Source organism: Sminthopsis crassicaudata, chromosome 4 (assembly GCF_048593235.1).
Source record: "Sminthopsis crassicaudata isolate SCR6 chromosome 4, ASM4859323v1, whole genome shotgun sequence".
In the NCBI taxonomy this organism is placed as follows: domain Eukaryota; kingdom Metazoa; phylum Chordata; class Mammalia; order Dasyuromorphia; family Dasyuridae; genus Sminthopsis; species Sminthopsis crassicaudata.
Window position 1 is genome coordinate 448870604 of NC_133620.1, and position 22606 is coordinate 448893209.

Genomic DNA, 22606 nt, shown 5'->3' on the forward strand with positions numbered 1-22606 from the left:
GGAAGAGAGAGACAAGAGACAGAGACAAAGAAAAAAAGAGAGACAGAGTGAGAGACCGAGAGACATAGAGACAGACAGGGACAGGGACTCAGAGAGAAAAGGGGCGTGGGGGAGGGGGAGAGAGAGACAAGAGACAGAAACAAAGAAAAAGAGACAGAGACAGAGAGTGAGAGACCAAGAGAGACATTGAGACAGACAAACAGACAGGGACAGGGACTCAGAGAGAAAAGGGGTGTGGGGGGGAGAAAGAGAGAGGGAAAGAGACAAAGACACAGAGATTGACTAAACTCCACTGAATGGCTCGGTTTTCCTGTTCAGTTTCACTATTCCTCTTCGCTCACCTGAGGAACCTAGGGACAGACCAGGGGGATCTAGTTGCGCTTGGCCCTCCGAGCACACGTGCACTGGAAGCAGCTAGAACATAATCACCCCTCCCCGTCTCCCCCTTCCTGTCCCCGGATGAAGTAGACCAAGGGACCCATAAGAGATCGCAGAATCCAGATCATGCTCATCCGCAAGAGTCCCAGCGTCATTAACGTGCCATGGGACCGACCCAATCCAGTAATGATGACCCCATTACTCATGTATTATCTAATTTGATTTCTATGTCACAGCAATTACCACCTCCGCTTTGTGAATGGAGACTTCTGGGAGATTTAAGTGGTTGGCCCAGGACCGCGAAGCAAGCTCCCACCCAAGGGATGCTGGAGGGCACGTGACCCCATTCTTAGGTTTTGCGGGAAGGGCGGGGAAGGCCGGCACCCGAAGGAGCTCCGAAGAGCCAGACGGCCTCTGCGCAAGGCCTGCGGGAGGGAAGCGCAAACACGCTTTACACTGTTGCCCCTGCCTCAGTGTTCCTAGGATGGGAACTCGCGAGCTGGTTCTGTTTGGGGGATGGTGCTCACCAATAACAAAGTCCTTCCAGCATCAAAGCCGACTGAATTAAAATAAGATTTATTTATAGCATTCAATGCCCGGGAAGGGATCAGGCAGCCTCCGCTCACAGACAGTCTGGACCTGGGAAGCCAATTGGTCTCTATGGATCCATTGAAATGGTCCATTTCTGACAAATGAGAAAACAACGTGATTCTTGATTGGCTTCTCGCGTTCACCCGGACATTCGCGTCCACGGAACGGAATCATGGGGGAGAGGGCACGACGGAGTTCTTTCAAAGCGACCGCCCGGCACCAGGGGGAGCACCAGGGCGGGACACCGCGCAGGGCGCTCCTCCCCCATTCCCTACGCGCAGGCGCGGGCCTGAGGCTCGGCTCAGCTCGGCTCCGCTCGGCCCGGCCCGGCCCCGGCGCGCGGACATGCTGCCCTCCCTGCAGGAATCCCTGGACGGGGACGACAAGGAGCTGGAGAGCAGCGAGGAGGGCGCCGGCGGCGGCGGCGGGAGCGGGAGCGCGGAGAACCGGAAGCCCGGGCAGCCCCCCAGCAGCCATTTCTGCCTCTACGCCTACCACGGAAGCAGGTGCGGCCCCGGTGCAGGGCTCAGGCCCGCCCCTCCCCCGCTCAGCCGGTGCACGCGCACGCTCCCGAAGGGAACGCGCACACACCTACGCACGGGGCAGGGCAGAGGGCGCGGCGGTGCGGGTGTCAGGAAGTACAGAGCTGATTAAACTACCCATTCCCGTCTGTACCTCAGTTCCCTCCTCTGTAAAATGGGCATAATCATAGCACCCACCTCTCAGGGCTGTTGGGGGTTCAGATGACGTAATGCTTGTGGAAATCTATAAATCCTTATAGCTCTTGCAGCTATAATTATTACTATGACGCACATACCCTCATGCAGACCCACCTCCAGGGCATCGCGCGCATGCGTTAACCTGACTCCGCACCCGCTGCATCACAGCACGTGTACACCCCTGGCTACACGTGCACGAGGCACGCCCGCACAGACCTGCGTCCTGGCTGTAACTCACACTGCATGCGCAGACATACATAGTCTGGCAGCATCCCTGAAAACGGGGGCGGACTCAGGCACGCTCCACACGGATACATTTGTGCTGAAACATACATGTACCTATAAACGTATTAAAAATGTGCACACTTATGTGTAGTATGTATTTGTGTAATGTGTACACATATATATATCTGTATAATGATGCCTGAGGGGGAGTGGGGGGCAGCGGTGGTGTCTTGATTTGATTGTTATTGCTTGAGTAGGAGGAGAGTAGACGGGATGAGAGAGGGGGGACGCAGGGGGATAATAGGGCTTGTGGCCTTGGTCTGGATGGAAGGATGTATTGGGCTGAGATCCCTGAGGATACAAGGAAGGTAAAACTTTCCTGGCTCATTGCTCCTCCCGTCCTCTCATTCTCCTCAGCTTCCCACGTCTCCCTGTCATCCATCGTCTTCTCCCTCAGGGTTTCTGAATCTGCCGGCGGGGTCCAGGTTATTTCCTCCATCCTTGCCCCAGCCTTCTGTCACCTGCCCTTTCCTCTCCTTAGACCCCAGTATTCTTTGCCCACTCTTCCCGATCTCTGCCATTGCCCCTTTCCTGTCTCCCGTTCTCTCAGTTTCCCTTTCTCTGGCCCTATCCCTAGACCTCGGGGCTAAGGTTCTATTATTGTTTGATGTAGTTTTGTTTGTTTGTTCTTCTCATTCATTTCTGAATATATTTCATCCTCCCCCCGCCCCGCGCCCCCCCCCCCCCCCCCCCCCCCCCCCCCGCCTGTGGGTTTGCAGGTTAGACTTCCTGTCAGGTGAGAGAGCTCCTGCGCACTGCAGCTAACTAAGCTCTTTACCAGGGTTACCTGAGGGGTGGTGTTGGAGGCCAGCTCCAGCGCGATATCTTTTAGGCTGGGGTCCCATTAGCTAGCTTCATGGTTGGTACACGTCATTATCCATCCCAACCATACATACTTATCTCCCCTCCCCCCCAAGGCAATAGGGGTAAGGGACTTGCCCGGGGTCACACAGCCAGGAAGTGTTAAGTGTCTGAGGCTGCATTTGAACTCGGGTCCTTCTGACTTCTGGGCTGGTGCTTCATCCACTGCGCCCCCTAGCGGCCCCCAAGATACTTAGCAACAGTAAAGAGTTGTAAATGGCCTAGATATGTTGCTCATCAACATCAACAGAACTGTAAAAAGCTGCTTGCTGTTTTGTCAATACCAAGGTACTAGTTGAAACAGAGGAGTGAAGAGCAGAAATGATCATGCTAAGTAAGATATTTACCTCAAGTATATGCTTAGCTCCCTAAGGAGTAAATAGTATCTTTAAAAGGCTTGCTCACATGCGTTCTCCATGATTATCCTGATTCTTGCCCGATTGCCTTTGCAGTTATGAGGGAGATGGGGGGGGCCCTCTGCGTGTTAGCCATGGTGAGCCAGGATGGGCCCACTGGCCTTCTGCAGGGGGGATCAGACGGTCCTCACACTTCCGTCCGACTCCAAGGGTGTGTTGCCTGTGGTCACGCTTTCACTCGGAGTTCCCATCAGTACAAAAAGGAGGGCTTCTATCATTGGCTTTCTCTGCTGATATTTAACAGCTTCCCCGCCCTCCCCCTTCCTCTGTGAATCCCGCAGTAGTGAGTTTTCTGGGATGAATGACCACGCCCATCCCGTGGTTTGCAGGTCACCGACGCAACGCGGGGACAGTGATGACGGAAGTCCGGGGAGCCTGACCTCGGAGACGCCGTCTGCCACGGACTTCAGGTACAGCCAGCACTTATTTTCCTGTCTCTAGTGCAGTTTTGACCTGTAGAAACAGAGATCCTGATTTCTCCACTGAGTAATTCCTCTGTCACCTGTAAACCTACTCTCCCTAAGAACCCAGACCTCTATTTTCAGACACATCAGTAACCGCTCCTTAAATGTCTGCTATGGACCAGGTATTGTACTGAGCAATAGGAATACAAAGAAAGGCCACAGTCCAAAGGGAGGTCCGCATGTTTGCGGCACCAGTAAGTGGACAAGAATTTGTTCTCTCTTGGTTTCTGGGATCGCATGTGGGATTTCAGTGATTGCATTTAAGGGCTCTGTGAACATTGCTACAAGAGGTAATTAGTGCGAGGCCCGGAGGGTGGAAGCTGGCTTTGGAGCCAGGAGGGCCTGGCGAGGACTCATCCTGGGCCCTTTGATCCCAAGGCCGGAGACGTCAAACGCGTCAGAAATGGGGGCCACTAAACCGTATATAAAAATTGCTATAGGCCAAGTAGTAACTTAGAAACCTAATTTAACATTAACTCCTTTTGTTGTATTTTTATTTGTGAAGTGTTTCCTAATTACATTTTTATCTGCTTCATACCCATCGGGCCACGTTGGATGAGGCCCTGGAGCCTTGTGTTTGACAATTCTGCTCCAGACAGCGAAAGATAAGTTACAGAATGTCACCTGGTGGTAGAGGGACTTTTTATTGCCTGACAGTCCCCTGTATCAGTGAGTTTGCAGGTCCGCTCCCTCCCTGTCAGAACTGTTCCAAATTTCGTTTTATAATTTTGCTTTTCACCCTCTACTCCGTGTGAGCCTGGGCCGTCATTCTGGAGTTTGTGGTACACTTGTAAGAGCCTCTTGTCTAGGCTCCTTGTTTTCACAGATGAGTGACCTGAGGCTCAGAGGTTCTGGAAGAAGCCCAGCCCCGTGTTTTATGTGCAGCTGGGGGGGGGGGGATAAGCCCAAGGTCACACAGCCCTGCGAAAGGCCTGGGGAGCATCACACACCATGGCTGGCTCGGTGTCCCCCACGTCCCCTCACCACCTGCGTACGACCAGAGCTGAGAGTGGAGCTCTTCGGGTGCGGGGATCGCAGCGAGCCTCAGGATCCGAGTGGAGGAAGTTCTTTCTCTGACTTGGTGTGAGGGCCGGGCTGGGCCCTTCCAGAACTTACCTCCCCTGCACCCCCACGGTCTCTGCCCACCCTGTCTGGGCTTGCTGCAGCCCTCGCCTCTGTGACTTTGCTCCATTCTTTTTGCATCTTTACCTACTCCCCAGCCCGGCTATAGACCACGGACACATTCACAGATTGCCAGTTCTGAATTTCGTGCTGGATCTCTCTCCCCTTCAGATTGTTGCTCTTTTGCGTTCCGCGAATGCCGCTGCTGTCACTCCTCCATGACGTAGTCTCTTTGTGGGCCATTGTAATCTGGCTTCTGTCCCTGCTGGGCTCCAGAAATAGCTCTCCCCAAGGTCAGCAGGAACCTTTTCTTCCCTCTTGTATTCTTCTCCTGCTTCCCTCTGAGGCATTTGCCATGACTCCCCTCCAGCCCCCCCGGGACCCCTTCCCTTGGCTTCTGGAACATTGCACCCTCATGGTCTTCTCCCTGCCTGTCCCTTCTCTGTCTCTTTTCTCTTCCTTTGTCCTCGAGAAGGGCTTTCCCTGCGAGCTCTCTCCTTGAGCCTTTTCCCTTTCATGGGTATCACTGCCAGGCCAGAGATTCCCAAATCCTGTTCTCCCCCAGCCTCTCCCAGAGCTCCAGGCCCATCTTTCCAGCTGCCTTTCTCCCCCTTGATGTCATGTCCCACTCCAGGACTCATCTTCCCCAGACCTGCCCTCCTCCATTTTTGCCTTTGGTACCTCCATCCTCACTGTCACCCAACTCAGAACTTCAGAGACACTTTGGAGTTCCCTCCCTCATTCGTCACAGCCTGCCGAGTCTCTGCTCCAGCACCTGCTGATCCTTTGCGTTCCCAAAGCGTCCCTGAGCCTCTGCGATAGCCTCCCACCCAGAGCCTCCTCCTCCTGCCTGTTCTCTGCCGTCCTTCCCTGCACAGTGAGCTTTAATGCCCCCTCGGGTCGGGCACTTCTTGGGCTCGGGGATCCGGAGTGACTCCCTTTCTCCTACCCGAAGACACATGATTTCCGAGCCCGTGAGATGTTCCTCCCCAGGGATGCAGCATTGAGCACAGAGCCTGGCACATGATAAGTGCTTAATAAGTGATTGTTGATAACTGAACAATCCTTCAGTCAAGGGCCCCTGCCCTTGAGTCTCCATTCATCTTTTCAGCCTCTGCTCTCTCTATTGCATCTACTCTACCTCTTAAGTAAACTGGACAAATCTTGTAATATGTTCTTGCCCTGGTCTTTCTCATCTCTGTGTTTAAAAAAAATAGCTTTTTATTTTTCAAAATACAAGCAAAGATAGTTTTCAACATCTACCCTTGCAAATTTTTCTTCCTCCCTCCCACCTCCCCTCTCTCCTAGACAGCAAGTAATCTATTATAGGTTATACATGTGTAATTCTTCTAAAACTACTGCCACATTTGATCAGATCAAAAGGGGGAAAAATGAGGGAAAAAAACAGGCAAATAAACAGCAACAAAAAAGTGAAAATACTATGTTGTGATCCACTCCCGTAGTTCTCTCCCTAGATGCATATGGTTCTTTCCATCACAAGTCTATTGGAATTGCCTTGAATCATCTCATTGTTGAAAAGAGCCACATCCATCAGAATTGATCATCCTATAATCTGGTTGCCGTGTACACTCATCATTTCTCATAGAACAATAATATTCCATTTCTTCTTATCTCATAACTTATTAAGCCATTCCTTAACTGATGGACAGTTTCTAGTTCCTTGCCATGAAGAAAAGGGCTGCTACAAACATCTGCACACATGGGTCCTTTTCCCTCTTTTATGATCTCTTTGGGATACAGGCCCAGTAGAGACACTGATGGATCAAAGGATCAAAGGTCACAGTTTGATAGCCCTTTGGGCCAAGTTCCAAATTGCTTTCATGGGTGGCTTCATTCACAACTCCTCCAACAATGCATCAGTGCCCCAGTTTTCCCACAGCCCCTCCAACGTTTACCTTTATCTTTTCTTGTCATCTTAGCCAGTCTGGGAGGTGTGAGGTGGTACCTCAGCTCACTTCAGTGTCTTAAGAGGGCTCCCCTACCACTCGCCCTTCTAGGCCTGCTTCCCAAGAAGCCCAGCAGAAAGGGATGCCTCCCTCCTCAGATTGCCCCCAGCATTTTGCCAGGGATTCTCTTAGAGTTAGCTCTGGAAATGACCTTTCCCTTCCTCTTCCCCATTGGAGTAGAGTTGTATCTGTTGAACTTCCACCTTAGAACTTGGTGTGCCCCAGTGGGTGCTTAAGCAATGATTGATTAATTGAATTTCATCTGGACTCAAATTTGAGATTTTTGGTTTTTATTTCCTACAGAAAACTCAGTTGACCAAATGTTTGAAACTAGCTTCATGAATGGTGATGCGGAAGGTAGTTGGTGTGGTCACCCAATTAACCCCCATGGCACCAAGTAAACAGCATAGAGCAGGGTCTTTAACCTAGAGTCTGCAGATTTTTAAAGAATATTTTGATAACGAAATTTCATTATGATTGGCTTCTTTTTTTCGTCCTGTATATTTTAAGCACTTAAAACATTTTCTAGAGAAGGGGCCTATTTGGCTTTCCTGGATTGCTGCCAAAAGGTCCGTGCTGCATAAGAACTGTAAGAATCTCTGGCAGAGAGACAGACAGTACGGATAGAGTAGTCACTATCCTGGCTTCGAACGTTGCCTCAGATACGTCCTAGCTGGATGACTGAGGCAGCTCCCTTAGCCTCTGTGTAAATCACAGGCTTGGATTTGATGACTCGTGACCCTTCCCAACTCTGAGGCCTTCACATCCGCTCCCTGAAAAGCCTCCTAGCTTCCTCGGACGTTCGGCTGCTTGTCATTGCAAATCCCAAACTCCCTTGGCAAGGAACAAATACGTTAATTTATGTGAAGCAAATGTATACACACACATACAGACATGCATACACATACACACATATGCTTTCATTTTGTTTGTTTCTTTTAAAAGCCTTTCCTTGGTAGACACTAATTTGCCGTCGGAAGCAGAGCCAGAGCTCCGGAGCGCCATCGCTAAGCGTCTGTCCAAAGGAGCTGTCTTTGAAGGGTTGGGTAATGTTACATCAGTGGAGCTGAGGTAAGGACCGGGCCTGATGGAGGGGATAAGCAGTTCCCTCCAGGCCTGCTCTCCCTGGCTGACAAGTACTTGGCTGACTCTATGTCTAGACCCATCTTGATCACAGCAAGAAAACTGTGACTCTTGATTCATCCCCCCTTAATTAGTTAATTAAGTTAATACTAGCAATCCACTTAACCTTTCCCTTTCAAGTATTTAACTTAAGACATGATAAGGAGGTGGGCAGATTCCCAGTGCAGATAACAGATGAAGCTGGCAGTCTGCTAAAGGAGATGCATGTTGGCCACAGGATGAGTCACCAGCCTTTGACTTTTTTTTACCCCCTCTTGCCACCCTTCCCCCCAGTCTTCCAGATTCCCGGGTTGGTTGCTATTATTGCCTTTTCCAGCAAGCCAAACCGCTTCTAGAAACAGCGACTGCAGAGTCTGCACCTGACACTCCTGAGTATATAGTGTGTTTCTTAGGAGGGTCCGAAAAAGGACTTGAGCTATATCCTTTTCTTTGTCTCCGAAAATGGCAGGAAGGCCAAGTCAGAAGAGTAAAACAGAAGATGGATTTCCATTGATTTTTCGTCCTCAGAGTTTCACAATATCATTACCATGAGCTTTCATTCATTTTATTTTTAAAAATTTACATTATTAATTAATGGAATGGAAAAGTATATATTAAGTAGCCTTAGGGAGAGAGTAGAGAATGAAAGCTTCCTTTGCCCTGAACCACTGAGGATTTAGGAAGCGCTGGTGGGCTGGGGAGGGGATATAGGTGAGGAAAAGGAAGTCATCCTCCAGATGCTTTATTAATTTAAAAAAATTTACAGCACAATTTCTGGCCATTTAGGTACTTTAAAATGCTTGTTGATTAGTTCATTAAATATTTTATTGAAAGCAAACATCAATATTAACCTCTAAACTTTTTTGTGACCTTTTTACATATATATAAATTAATTAAATTCAACGCATACAATATTATAACACTTTTGGGCCTTTCCTCTTAAATTTCCAATAGCATTCTTTGGCAATTTGTGTTTAATTACTTTTTAAAAATGTTTAATTTTTAATTAATATTTAATGTTGATTTAAAAGAAAACATCACTATCACTTTTAATCCACTCTCCTTTATAACAAATAAGTAAAATTAAGCAAAACAGATCAATGTATTAACAGTGTCTGAAAATGTATCTTTCATTTTGTATCTGTAACCCACCACTTTTTGCCAAGAGGCAATCCTCTTTATAGTTATTCCTCTGAAGTCATGATTGGTAGCTAAATTGATTAGAATATTGAATTGATTTTCTTTACAATTACTATAGTTATTGTGTAAATTGCCTATGAAAGATTAATTCACTTTTCCTTTTATAATTGTAGTTAGTGTGTATTCTATTCCTCTTGTTCTTATTTTTTCATTTTTTTTTATTATGGACTTTTTAGATTTCTTTGTATTTCTTGTACATGTCCATTCTCATTACCTTACAATATTTCTTTGCATGATCATAGCATAAGTTAACCATTTCCCTATGGTTAGACATTTAGGTTATTTCCATTTTTTTTTGTTTGTTTTTTACAATTAGATATAAAATTGCTGATGAAAATCTTTGAATAGATTATTCCTTATTTTTGCAATTGATAAAACTCTCCGGATAAATTTTCGACAGTGAAATTATGGGGTCAGAGTTTATGGTGATTTTTGTAATTTTTACTACCTGTTAAAGTGCTTTCCCAAGAGATTTCACAAACTTGCAATTCTACCAGCAATGAATTAGTGGACCCATTTCTTCACAATCCCTCCAGAATTATATTTGGTTTTTATTTGTTTTTGTCCACTTGTTGGCTATGAAGGATACTTCAAAGATGATCGTTAGTAAGGCTGAGTGTTTTTAAAAGTGATTATCAACAATTTGCTTTTCTTCTTTTTAAAACTTTCTGTGCAAATCCTTTGACTTAAATTCCTTTTTTCATTGAGTGTCTTCCTTTCTCTGAGTCATTCAAGGGGTGTTACTGCCCATAGAGATAGTAATAAGAACTTGTGATTTCAGTAGTAGAGAGAATTCCCAGGTGAGGAAAGTTTGATGTATGAGCTCAGTACCTCCACTGTCACCTTCGGCTGAGGGAGCCAAGGACAGCAACAAAAGTTTAAGTGGGCTCGCTTATCCTAGTCCAGTACAGGAGATGCTGGGGGAGGACTGGAATCCAGTGGGCCCTGCAGCCACCAGGCCTCTGTCATTTCCCAAAGGCCACTTTTGGAGGTTGTTTTAATTCATAGTGTTTGTAAATTGAGAGGTTTTATATTTTATTTTGAAAGCCAGAACAGCATCTTGGTTTATCTCTTATTATTATTATTTATTTATTATTATTATTATAATCACTAAGCAGCTAGGTGGTACAGTGACTGAACAGTGCACACCTAGAGCCAGGAAGGCCTGAGTTAAAATCCAGGCTCAGAGACTAGCTATGGGATCCTGGGCAAGGCACTTAACCTCTGACTGCCTTAGTTTCCTCATCTATAAAATAGTAATAATAGTAGCACAAATGGCCTGGGATTGTTATAAGGATAAAATGAGATATTGCAAAGTGTTTTGCAGACCTTAAAGTGCCATATAAATGCTAGCTGTCACTTCTGTTATTTATTATTATTGTTCCTTAAGATCATACTTTCAGACTTGAGTTGGACAGATACATCCAAGGCCTGAAGACAAATGTGGATGGCAAGGTAAAAAGCCTGACTTCATCTTTTTAAGCATGGGAGATTAATACTGTTGAATGTCATGGTTCTGCTCTATTTGCAGAACATTTCCAGGTGGCCACCAAGAATCCTCAATATATGTTGCTCTAAGGCAGACAGGGAGTTCACTACTGAGGCAAAGCAAATCCACCAGCCCTGTGTGTTCCACTTTATGGCTCTGCAGCTTTCCCTCCCAACTAAATGTTGGTGATTCAGCTCATGCAATGAGATGACATGTGAATGATGCCCACTGAGCAGGTGGAAACAGGGATCTCAGCTGCCCAGTGCATTGCTCTGCCGCTCATGCAGCCTTGCCCATCAATTCAGACATCACTCTGCAGAAGGAGGGGATTGCTCTGGGGTCCATCACAGAAACTGGAAATGTATTTCCTGAATCCCAGTGCTTCCCTAAGCACCCTTCTATGGCTCTGTTCCACTAATGGATTTAAACCTTTTTTGAAGCAGTTTTACTGCTTTGGCTACTAGCACCTCTTTGACTGTATGAGCTATTCCATGGGGCAGACTGGGTTATAAACTTTTCTGGAGAGGGATGGGGGAAGGATAACTTGTAATACAATAATATGGGTCAGTTGCTCAAGTGACCTGATTAGAAAAGTGATCTTTCATGGATAAAGGTCTCTGAGGGGAATGTGAGAACAGTACCAGGATGTCAACATTGGGAATATACCTCTTGGTTTGTACAACCATCCCATCTTTCCCTTTGAATGATGGCTATCTCAGATGAAAAAATGACAAGAAACACCTTAAATTTCATTCCTTTAAATAAAAAATATTTATGGGAATTTTTGTTTTAGGCTTTTTTTAGTCCTTTTTCTCGATTAAAATTTTTTAAAAATTAGGAACTTAATGAACATTAATAATCATTGTACAAGCAATAACAGAAAAGTAGGATTGCATATGAAATTACAAACCTTTGTTCTGTACAACTTTTTTTTTTTTTTTTTTTTAAAGTATATTTAACATGATTAAAAGCCAGGCACAGTAGTAGCACATACCTGGTTACTGGGGAGGTTGAAACTGGTAGATCTCTTGAGCTTAGAAGTTCTGAGCTATTGTGGGCTAAACCCAATCGGTGTCTGCTCTAATCATGGTATCAATATGGTGAAGCTTCTGGGAATAGGGTCCATCAGGTTGTCTAAGAGGGACAGATGGGCCCAGATTAGAAAATAGAACCAGTCAAAGCTCCTGTGTCAATCACAGTGTAACTGGCCTATGAATAGTCTGGGTCAGATAGAGAAAACCAATTTGTAACCAAAACCTTTGTAGTACCATAATAGCTCAGTTTGTTAGTCACTTCTGAACGTCATCTTCACTCAATACTCATTTTGCAAGCAAAATTTCTTACTAAAACTTACTCTTCTGGGAAGGATAAATGTCATCATTCAAAAGTATTTATCCAGCAGCTCTTATTATTGTCAACAATGTTGAGACAATATTATATCTTAGATAAAATGGGATCTATGGCAGTCAATGATGTTGAGACAGACAGTATTACATTTTTGTCAAAATGTTCAATGATAGCATTTTATTCTGTGTATATATAGGAAGTTAGCTCGGAGGCCTGCACCAAATCCTATCTTAGCAATTGGTTTGAGGCGGCAGTGTGCCCAATCCAGAGAGTCGTGCATCTCTTTCAAGAGAAGCTTACCTTTCTCCTGCATGCTGTAAGTATCAATACATACATTTCATTTATTGGCAGCTGGTTGACAAGGTCTGTGAAAGGTTTACAGACATTGTTTACATTTACTTTCCATTTGTCCCAAATGTAACCATCAACAATTCACTTGGAAACTTGAAGTTCAGTTATTCAGTCACTGTCAGTTGCCAATTGATGTATCTTCATAGACTAAATAATTTCACAATAATAATCTCCTAAGTACTTTTAAGGAAGACTTATAAACAGAATTAATTCCCTAAGCAGCAGGAGAGGAGAAAAGTATCCTTTTGAGTTCAGAGGATCATAGATTTTTTTTTTAGAGCCAGAAGAGACTTCAGAATTCATCTAGATTGACTACTTAATTTTATACATAAAGTTACTGTGACGGGGTGAGTTGCCTAAGATCACACAGGGAGTATGTGTCAGAGGTAAGATTTGAACTCTGTTCCTTCAACTCCAGTGTTGGGTTACTCTAACACAACTGCTGCCTCCTTCAATGATATCCAGCATTCAGATGGAAACTAGATATTCTGACATTAGCAATAAGGTGTATTTGTATTTCTTTTTCTTTTTTTTTTTTTTTTTGAGGTTGGGGTTAAGTGACTTGCCCAGGGTCACACAGCTAGGAAGTATTAAGTGTCTTAGATCAGGTTTGAACTCGGGTCCTCCTGGTGCTCTATCCACTACGCCACCTAGCTGCCCCCACAATGAGGTGTATTTGAAATCATCTGAATAATTAACTGGATTTGTCATCCAGATAATTGTGTGAGATTGACAAAAGACTTGGATAAATAAGGAACCTTAATCTTTACTGGGTAACAGTTGAAAAGACCAAGTCCTTAAGACAGGTACTGTTGTTCAGCACCTTGGAGAGTACAGTGGAACACAGGATTTGGAATCCAGAGATGGTGTTTCAGATATCAGTTCTGTAGCTTTTGACCTGTCATGATATTGGACAGGTCATCCAGTCACATCCAGACTTTGGTGTCTTCCTCTACAAATTGAGGCTAAATGGGCTAAATGATCTCTAAATGACTGATTAAATTAAATACTTGTTGACAGTGAATTTCTCTCTCAAAGGCTTTGAGTTACACTCCTGTTGAAGTTCAAGAATCAGATGAAAAAACAAAGAGAGACATTAATGGGTAAAAATTGCTAAAAGCTTTATAAAAACTACTTTTTTTTTCCCCCACAAATTGCTTTAAATTAAAAAAAAAATTCTATATTTATTTATTTTGAGTGTCATCTACATATTTTGTTTTTATTGTCCATGGAACTGCAAATATCTATTGAATATAATTTGCTTATAAATTCAATATGTAACTTTCAAAACTGTCCTTGTCTGTATGCTTTTTTCCCCTGGACCTTTCATCTGTGTACTTTAAAAAAAAATACTTCATTTTCTCTTTTCTTTCATTTCTTTATCCTTTTTTTTTTTTTTTTTGCAACCTTATCACTACTTCCCACTTCTCACAACTACCCCCCACTTCTCCCATTTACCCCCCAAAAAACCCTTGTGACCCATATAGTATAGCTAAATAAAACAAATTTGCACATTGCCATGTCTGAAAATATGGTACATCTCATTGTGCACCTTGAATCTATCACTTTTCTTAGCAGTTTGCTTCATAGTTGTTGACCTTTACTTTAAAAAATACTCATTTTTCCTGAGACCCTTTAAAACTAATGCATGGTTAATTATGATGGTACACACCTGTAGTTTCTAATGCTTCGGAGGCTAGGGCTGATGGAGTATTTGGGCGGGTTAAGCTCCAGTGGGGCTAAAGAAGTGTTTATAGTGAAATCTGCACCAATTTGGTGAGCCCCTGGGGAGGGGTCGGTATCATTAGGCTACTTACATTGGCCCAGGTTGGAAAAACAAAGCAGGTTAAGCTTTGGTGGGTTCAGACTTGTGAAGAGTCAGCTCTGACCTGGGTGAGATAGGGAGAGTCAGTGACACTTGGAAAAAAGCACTCTTTTGTGGCAGGTTTCTGAGTGTGGCAAGTCTCCAAGGACTTATTCATGAAGGGACGATGACATCCTTATGCATGGCTATGACTGAAGAGCCACACAAGTCAGTGATTATAAACTGTAGTGGATCCCAGCCGCAGTTTTCGAATGCAGGTGAGATGGACGTGCTCAAGCCTCATTTGGTGGTTTATTTTGGAAATTGAATGTTCGTGCTGTAGGGTAAGAACAGATCATGCAAAGCTTTACCTTCTATCTTCCATTTTTTAGGCTCTTGTTTTTAAAAAAAAGTATTAATATTTTTTGTTTTTAGAGCATCTTTATTTCCAGATAGATGCTGTCCCTCATTCCCCTACTTAGTGAATTATGCTTTGTAACAAAGAATTTTTTAAAAATCTATTAAAAAAATTTTTTTTAATTGTTTCACACCTCTGACAGTAATAGTAAATTACTTAAAGGAGTAGGGTATGAGAAATTTATAGTGGAAAATGGTGGTTAATATCTTACTATTACAGGGAACATAACACCCTTTGTAGTGTGTGTCTGCATAAGGAAGCAACAGAGTGAAGTAGAAGCATTGGGAGCCAAGAAGATCTGAGTTCAAATACTATAGTATCAAGAAGATTTGGGTTCAAATTATGCTTCTAAGGTTTACTACATATGTGATGTGAGGACCTCAGTTTCGTCATCTATAAAGTAGGGGTTAAATAAGGTGAACATTGAGTTTCCTTCTGATTGAGGGGTCCTGGGCAAGCCATGTGAGCTTCTCTGAGCCTCAGTTTTCCTATCTGCCGTGATAATAACCATACCTGTGGTACTTCTATCCAAGGATGGTCAGGACACTAAGGTGATTTAAGTTGAGCAAATCTTTCAGTGCTCTGCAAACTTCAGATATTATTGTTTTTCACTGTTCTCTGTTTTATAGGAAGCAACAAGTTTTGTGAGGACTGGATGCAGGCGTTTCTGAATGCTGCAGAAGGTGGCAATCCATTTCTTTTCCGACAAATCCTAGAGAACTTCAAACTGAAGGTAACTTATTGTTGATCTGGTTCTCTCTTGATGGTGTAAGTCTTCTGTAGAAATGTTTATCATCCATTTTCAAATGTTTAGTGCACAGGAGATATTGAATGATGTAATTTCTTGCTTACTGAGTTGAATGTGGTGGCAATTTCAAGGAAAAAAAATTTTTTTAATTTAAATTTTTTTTTACTTTGTTTAATTGTTTCTTGATATCTCATTGAGTCATTAGGTTCCACTTGCCCAATTCTAATTTTTTTTTCTATACATATTTCCACATATATCATGCTGCACAAGAAAAATCAGATCAAAAAGAAAAAAAGTGAGGGAAACAAAAAACAAAAAGCAAGCAACAAACAACAACAAAAAAGGTGAAAATACTTTGTTGTGATTCATATTCAGTCCCCAAAGGCCTCTCTCTGGATGGCTCTCTCCATCACAAGTCTATTGGATTTGGCCTGAATCATCTCATTGTTGAAAAGAGTCATGTCCATTAGAGTTGATCATCACACAGTCTTGTCCCCGTGTACAATGATCTCCTGGTTCTGCTCACTTCACTCAGCATCAGTTCCTGTAATTGTTCCCAAGCCTCTTTGAAATTATCCTACTGATCGTTTCTTATAGAACAATAATATTCATTAACATTCATATACCATAACTTATTCAGCATTCCCCAACCAATGGGTATCCACTCAGCTTTCAGTTCCTTGTTACTACAGAAAGGGTTGCTATAAACAACTTTGAACATGTGGATCTTTTCCCTTTTTTATGATTTTTTGGGGCATGGAAACCCTGAAATGGCACTGCTGGATCAAAGAGTATGCACAGTTTTACAACCGTTTGGGCATAGATCCAAATTGTTCTCCATAATGGGTAGATCAATTCACTTCACCAACAATGTATTAGTGTTCATTTTCCAAGTGGAAACAGTTTTGCACTAAGAGAGAGAGATTGATATTTTTGTGAAAATATTGGAAGCAATGTAGCTTGGTGCATGGACTGCTGAGCTTGGAGACAGGGAGACCAAGGTTTGAATCCTGCCTGATACTCACCAGCTATGTCCCTGGAAAAGTTGGTTGCCCTCCCCATGTCTCAGGCAGGGCCCTAAGACTTATCTGCAGAGGCAGAGAGCAGAGCTCCAACAGGCTTGTTCTAATGCCAAGCTTAGGTTTGCCTCAAAGACTGTTGTTCAGAGCACTCACCCAAGTTATTTGTCCTATGTGTGTGTACCTTAGAAATCTTTCTGTTTCTTTAAATTCTTCATATTCGACTTTTGTTTGTTGGGAAATATCTCTTGTTATATTGTTTAAGTATATTTTTCTAAAAAATTTTGCTATTTTTTTGTTTTGTTCTTATGTCATTTAAAAAATATTGCTCTTCTTTCTTCTCCCTAGGGATCATCCTATGTGACAGAATTTTTTTAAAAAAAGAAAACTGAGAGGAAAAAAAAGTAGTTTTAGCAATTGAGGAAGTGTAGTCTGACAATATATGTTATGTTCCACAAAAGATTCGTTTCTTAAATTTCATTTAAAAAACAAACTGAAGGATACATTTTGTTTCAATATAACAAGAGATATTTCCCAACAAATAGCCAGAAAAATCACTTTACAAAATACACTTCTAGAGAAAGCAATTTGAACTTCAGTTGTTAGCAGAAAGGAGGGCTACAAATTGAATTGTGGTAATATGGCACTAACATTGACTGATGTATTTAGGCTCTAAGTTAACTTTGGAGTATTGCAATCACTGTACTTTTTTTTTTGCTTTGTTCGTGCACTACTTCTTAGAAATTCTTTAAATTCTTTAAATACTTCATATTCAACTTTTCTCATAGTGTAGTACTTTTACATTATTTCTATTTATTGTGATTTGTTCAGTCATTCCTCAGTCATCAGACCCATGTTTTGTTTCAAAATTGTCATGATCATAAACAAGGTTGTTATAATTCCTTTTATACAATGGGTCTTTTCTTTACTGTCAAAAACTTCCTTGGGATGTAGTTCCAGTAGTACGATCTCTTATTCTGTGCCTATAAATGTGTCTCCTATATCATTATATATATATAAAATATAAACCTATATCCTGTATATACATGTATGAACTTTTCTTAAGTCTTAACTGCTTTCTGGATGGTTGAATCAATTGACCGATGGCAACTTAATGTGCCTTTCTTCACATAACCTGTCCAGCAATGAGTTTCTTCCATTTTTATCATATTTCCTAGCTCGTTGCATTTCAGATGATTCTTAAGCATTATTTAGACCTTGTTATTAATTCCCGACCCTCTACAAAGATGAAAACAACATACCTTCAACTCATCTAATGTTTTTTCTAGGCTATCCAAGACACAAACAACCTGAAGAGATTTATTCGCCAGGCAGAAATGAATCATTATGCCTTGTTTAAGTGTTACTTATTTCTGAAGAACTGTGGCAGTGGAGACATCCTACTGAAAATAGTAAAAGTGGAGCATGAAGAAATGCCAGAAGCCAAAAACGTGATCCTGGCCCTTGAAGAATTCATGAAAGAAGCAGCTGTGGCCCAGACTTGTTGATCATTTGTTTTTATCTACTCTGAAATTGCTACAGTCTTGTATTGTTCTGTCATCTTCTTGTGATTGATGGGAACCAATTTGTCTTTGTCACAGTGGGTTATGCTCTCCAAAAGCATTAGGTGATATCAGACTAATTCTACCTTGCAGTCTTTTGATAGTTTAAATCATGTAAAAATCAGTGAGAACATTTTCCTTTGAATCTTAGGGATAAAAATGTGCAAGAACATAGTTATTCTCTTTGTCAGCTTTTAGCCTCATCAATCATAGAATCTTGGGGTTGAAAGGGACCACCAGGGGCTATCTGATGTCTCTCATTCCCTGCCTTTATGTGGGCAATCCTATTTTTGTAGGCTCACAGAGATTCTGTAATCTTTCTCTTTAGTCCATTCTTCTGTTTAAAACACTATTAAGACATTTCCCCTAGCAGAAAATCATGATTCATTCTCAATCACCACAGGATTTAGCATTTTGTAGCTGCTTGGAGAAGATACAGTTCTAAACTTGGGGCAGACTAGCTTCACAAAAGCATTCCAAAGACAGGGCTAGACCGTAGCCCATGTCTTAAAAGCTTTGCACTCTGTGGGTGCCTGATGTATTCTGTTGGATAATGGCAGTGACGATATGGTCAGCCCTGGTGCTGATGTGCAAATAAAACTTGAATTTGTAACAAATTGTAAAATGACCTTGTAGAGTAGATATACCAATGTGAAGGGAAAACATTAGCTGGTTTTTAGGACAGCCACAAAAATGAACCAAACAGACTATGGAGAATAGACTTTTTTTTTTTCATAAAGCTGAAAATGCTTGAATAGTTTACTTAGTTGGCTGGTTGGTTGTTTGACCTTTGAGTGATTATGGATGGGAAAAAGAGAAGCCAAGACATTCTGCTGGCAACATGTAACTTCAGACACTCAACAGAGATTCTTCATTACATTCGGACTTGGACATTGATTTTTGATTTCTGTATTTTCATTCTTGTCCTCAAATTGTTTTGCACCAAATCAATGGAAAGTCTGCTCTCAAAAGATTTGGATATCTTCTTTCCACTGGAACAGATTACAGTTACACAGATGTAGCAGTGGTTTTCCTTGTGTATAGCTATTTAAATAAAACCCTTTTGATCATTATTATTTAGTTCTCTCAGTCATAGAATAGAGGATTTGAAAGGCTCTACCCAGACTCCTGCCTTTATGCCGATTCCTCTTTCCCTAGGCTCAGAGGAGATTCTATAAGCTTGTAAGAGGAAACATAAATCTTACATTTTTCCTGCCCTGGGGATGTAGAAGAGTCATGAAAGACTGAAGAATCATTTTAAATTTCCATAAATTCCTATTAAGTGCAGAGTTAAAACAGTGATCTGCCTCTTCAGAATGAATGACAGTGTTTCCTACTTTTTACCCTCTAAGACCAGAAATTCATCTAGGAAACATTTATTAAGCGCCTGCTATGTGTGCTTTACTGTGCTATATATTGAAGAATTTTTTTTCTTTTTTTTGGTGTATGTGTGTGGGAAGATTGTGATTACCTTATGCTGAGTTATTTGGAACAATACAATTCTAGGTCCAACCCTGTCTCCCCCAGCAAAACTTAGCTTTTTGTTATTGTATTTTTAAAAATTACATGGATTTTCAAAAATGACATCCATTTCATTCATGGGAGATTTTTATTGCCTTTAAAATAAAGGTTACCTTCTGAATAGCAGTTCTGAACTTTCTCTTTTTGTTGGCACACATAGCGTGGGACAGATAAGGACATTTTCCTTATTCTCCATCGAGAAAGTTAGACCCACCACACTTAAAATCCCAAGTTGCTTCATTTCCTCTTCCTCCATCCTCCTTCCCCTGCTTCAATCATTTTACCCACCAAATGATGCCTGACTTTTGCAGGAATAAAAACACCTTGAATTAAGTGACCGGGAGAAACATTTCAGTTCTCAAGATGACATTTCCTCGGGCTTTAGTCTTATTGATTAGTGAAAATTCCATTTTCTTTAAAGGGATTTTTTGACTGGGAGGATAAAATGGTCCCCACCCTGTTACATAATTACCTTCTGAAATAATACTTCCTAGGCAGGATAAAACCAAGTGGTACAAATGCCTAAATACAGCTTTTCTCGCCAACATCTTTCTCCAGAAAACAGGATGAAAGGCCTAGAATGTTGCCTGTTGTCATCGACTAAAATGCCTCCTATGTTCCAAGCACCGTGCTAGGCACTTTACAGACATTAGCTGCCTTGATCTGCACAGTAACCGTGTGAGCCATAAGCTTGGCAAGGAAGGCTGAAGCCAGATTTTGGAGAGCATTAAGAGCCAGACAGGCGGCTGTATTTTATCTTACAAGCTAGGGTAGGCCATTGGAGCTCCTTGAGTAGGGGAAGGGCAGAAGTCAGATCTATTTGTTAGGAGTAATAGTGTCTTCAGGGAGGTTTGATTGGGGAGGGGAGATTGAGCAGAGAGCTGAATAAGAGACTTATGTTAGTCTCTTAGTGACAAGTAATGAAGGCTTGAATGGCGATGGTGGCTCAGTCTGTACAGAGAAGGGGATGGAGTGAGGAAGATGGAGGCAAAATTGACCAGACTTAACCACTATTTTGGGAGGATTGAGGGAGAGAGGAGCCAGAAATGACATGAAAGTTTTGAATCTGGGTGATGAGGTTAAGAAAGACAATTTTAGTAAAGAGGAAATTTTAGGGAGACAGATAATTTCTGTTGTGGACATGTTGAGGTGGACATCCTCGGGGGACATTCATTTAGAGATCGAGATTAAATAGCTGGTGATAAAAGTGGAGAATTCAGGAGACAGATTAAGGCTGAATATACACATTAGGGAGTCATCTGCAGGGAGGTGGCAGTTGACTCCACCGAACTGATATTGCTTAGCACAGCGTAGGGGCTTAATAAGAGAGAGTAGACAGAAAAGAAGGCACCTGGTTTTATGCTCACACAGAAGTCAGAATAATTGAGTAAAAGGGACAGAAAGCATTCAAAGAGGTAGGAGGAGAGCTAGCTGGGAATGTCATAGAAACCTCAGGAAGGAGAGTGTAAGAGAAAAGAGGGTCACATTCTACAGAGAGAATTAGGACTGAGAAAAGGCAATCGGGCATCTGGTAAACTTGGAGAGAGCAGTTGAGTGACAAGGTGGGAAGCCACATTAGGAGGGGTTGGGAAGTGACATAGTGAAGAAACCAATATGGACGCTGCTTTGTCCAGGAATATGGTTGTGAAAAGGAGGAGAGACATAGAACTCGACAGGGGATGGTGCGATCAAATGAAATATTTTATTTTTTGAAGGATAGGGGAGATTTATAAGCAGTCCCTAGAAACCAATAGCTAAGGAAAGTTTTAAATTAGGAGAGAGGAGGATCGTGTGATGGAATTTGAGCTATAAAGACCCTTAAAAGTTAACTGATCTATTTTCACATTTATACCTATATCTTATATCTATATAATACATCTATATTTCACATTCACATCTACTTTCACATTGCAGATGAGGAAACTGAGACCAAGAAGGATTAAGTAGTTTGTTGAACATCATAAAATAGAGCGGGTTGTTGAACCTAGGTCCTCTCACTCCAAACTCAGCATTCTTTGCTCTTAAGTAAACATCCAAGGTTCATGCTCTCTATGTGAGCATAAGACCTAATTTTTTTTTATTAGAAAAAAGTATAAAGCATATCTGCAATTAAGCATTATCTTTCCAAGAAGACCCCTTGGGTGTCTATACACTTGTTCCAACAGTGTTACCATGGCTTGGAATACATTTAGAATTCCTCTGTGGGAATTGTCCCCTGGGCCAATTTCCAAACCAAAGGCAGACTTGTGATGTTAGGGTCACAGCTAATTGGTGATTTCCCACTTCATTTCCCCAGACCTGCCTGCAAGGGACTTTTAGATATTCCTAAAAATCAGATCCAGCCAGTAAATAATCAGAGATTTACTGTCCTTGAGAATAACTGCTTAAAATGTGGCTCAAGTTCTAGAGGCAATTCTTAGGAAAGAATTCCCAATATTTCTTTGGGAATGTCATCCCAAGGAGTTAAATAATTGTGTGACCTTTCGGAGTAACTACTTGGCTCATTTGGGTGGGGGCATTTAGTTGATGAGAAAAGATGTGAAGTCACCAGAGCACTGAATTTAAGAAACAGAGGACCAGGATTCAAATTCCAACTCAACTTACCTCATTTTGTGGCCTTGAGAGAGTTAGTTTCTTTCCATGGGTCTCAGTTTCTTCATCTGTAGAATGAGTTTGGATTTAATGATATTTTATGCTCCTCCCAGCTCTAACGTGTGACCTTCCTGTAATTTAATGGTCAAATGACCATCTGAACTCTTTATTCACTCTGGATCCCATGAGAAAGCATAAGAGCTTTCCATGAATCCCTGCCGCCGATGCTCACCACCTTCAGGACCTTCAGGAACTTGTTCCACTTTCCCTGGGACTTGGTCTCCCCAGCCATAAAATAGAGGAAGGGAGAACTTATTCCAAATATCTTCTGAGACCCCTTCAAGCTGTATCAGAGGAAGTAATTGAATCCAACCCCTCTCTCATAGGAGAAAGGGAAGGGAGGAACGAGGAACTGGGGAAGGAATAATGGGAGAAGGGCAGTGACTACCCCCAGAACATAAATCCTTCACCAAACTGAGGCAAAATGCTGGACTTGCATACCCTGCCTTAGACCTTGTGGACCTCTGGGCAAGCTGTATAGCCTTTCTCTGCCTCAGTTTCCTCATCTTTGAAATGGGGATGATAACAGCATCTACTTTGCAGGGTCCTTTCAAAGCTCAAACTTTGCAA

The 22606-nt window shown here is 42.4% G+C and overlaps 1 protein-coding gene across 1 annotated transcript; it reads left to right on the plus strand.

The window, feature by feature from the left end:
- The first annotated feature begins 1241 nt into the window (after positions 1-1241).
- Positions 1242-19510, plus strand: C4H17orf75 (chromosome 4 C17orf75 homolog). The gene is made up of 10 exons (XM_074263600.1): positions 1242-1475; positions 3580-3660; positions 7749-7874; positions 8220-8363; positions 10523-10580; positions 12158-12277; positions 13351-13415; positions 14258-14394; positions 15164-15267; positions 17591-19510. Exons 1-10 carry the CDS (start codon positions 1315-1317, stop codon positions 17807-17809), a joined length of 1215 nt encoding a protein of 404 aa, XP_074119701.1. The 5' UTR covers positions 1242-1314; the 3' UTR covers positions 17810-19510.
- Positions 19511-22606: the final 3096 nt, after the last annotated feature.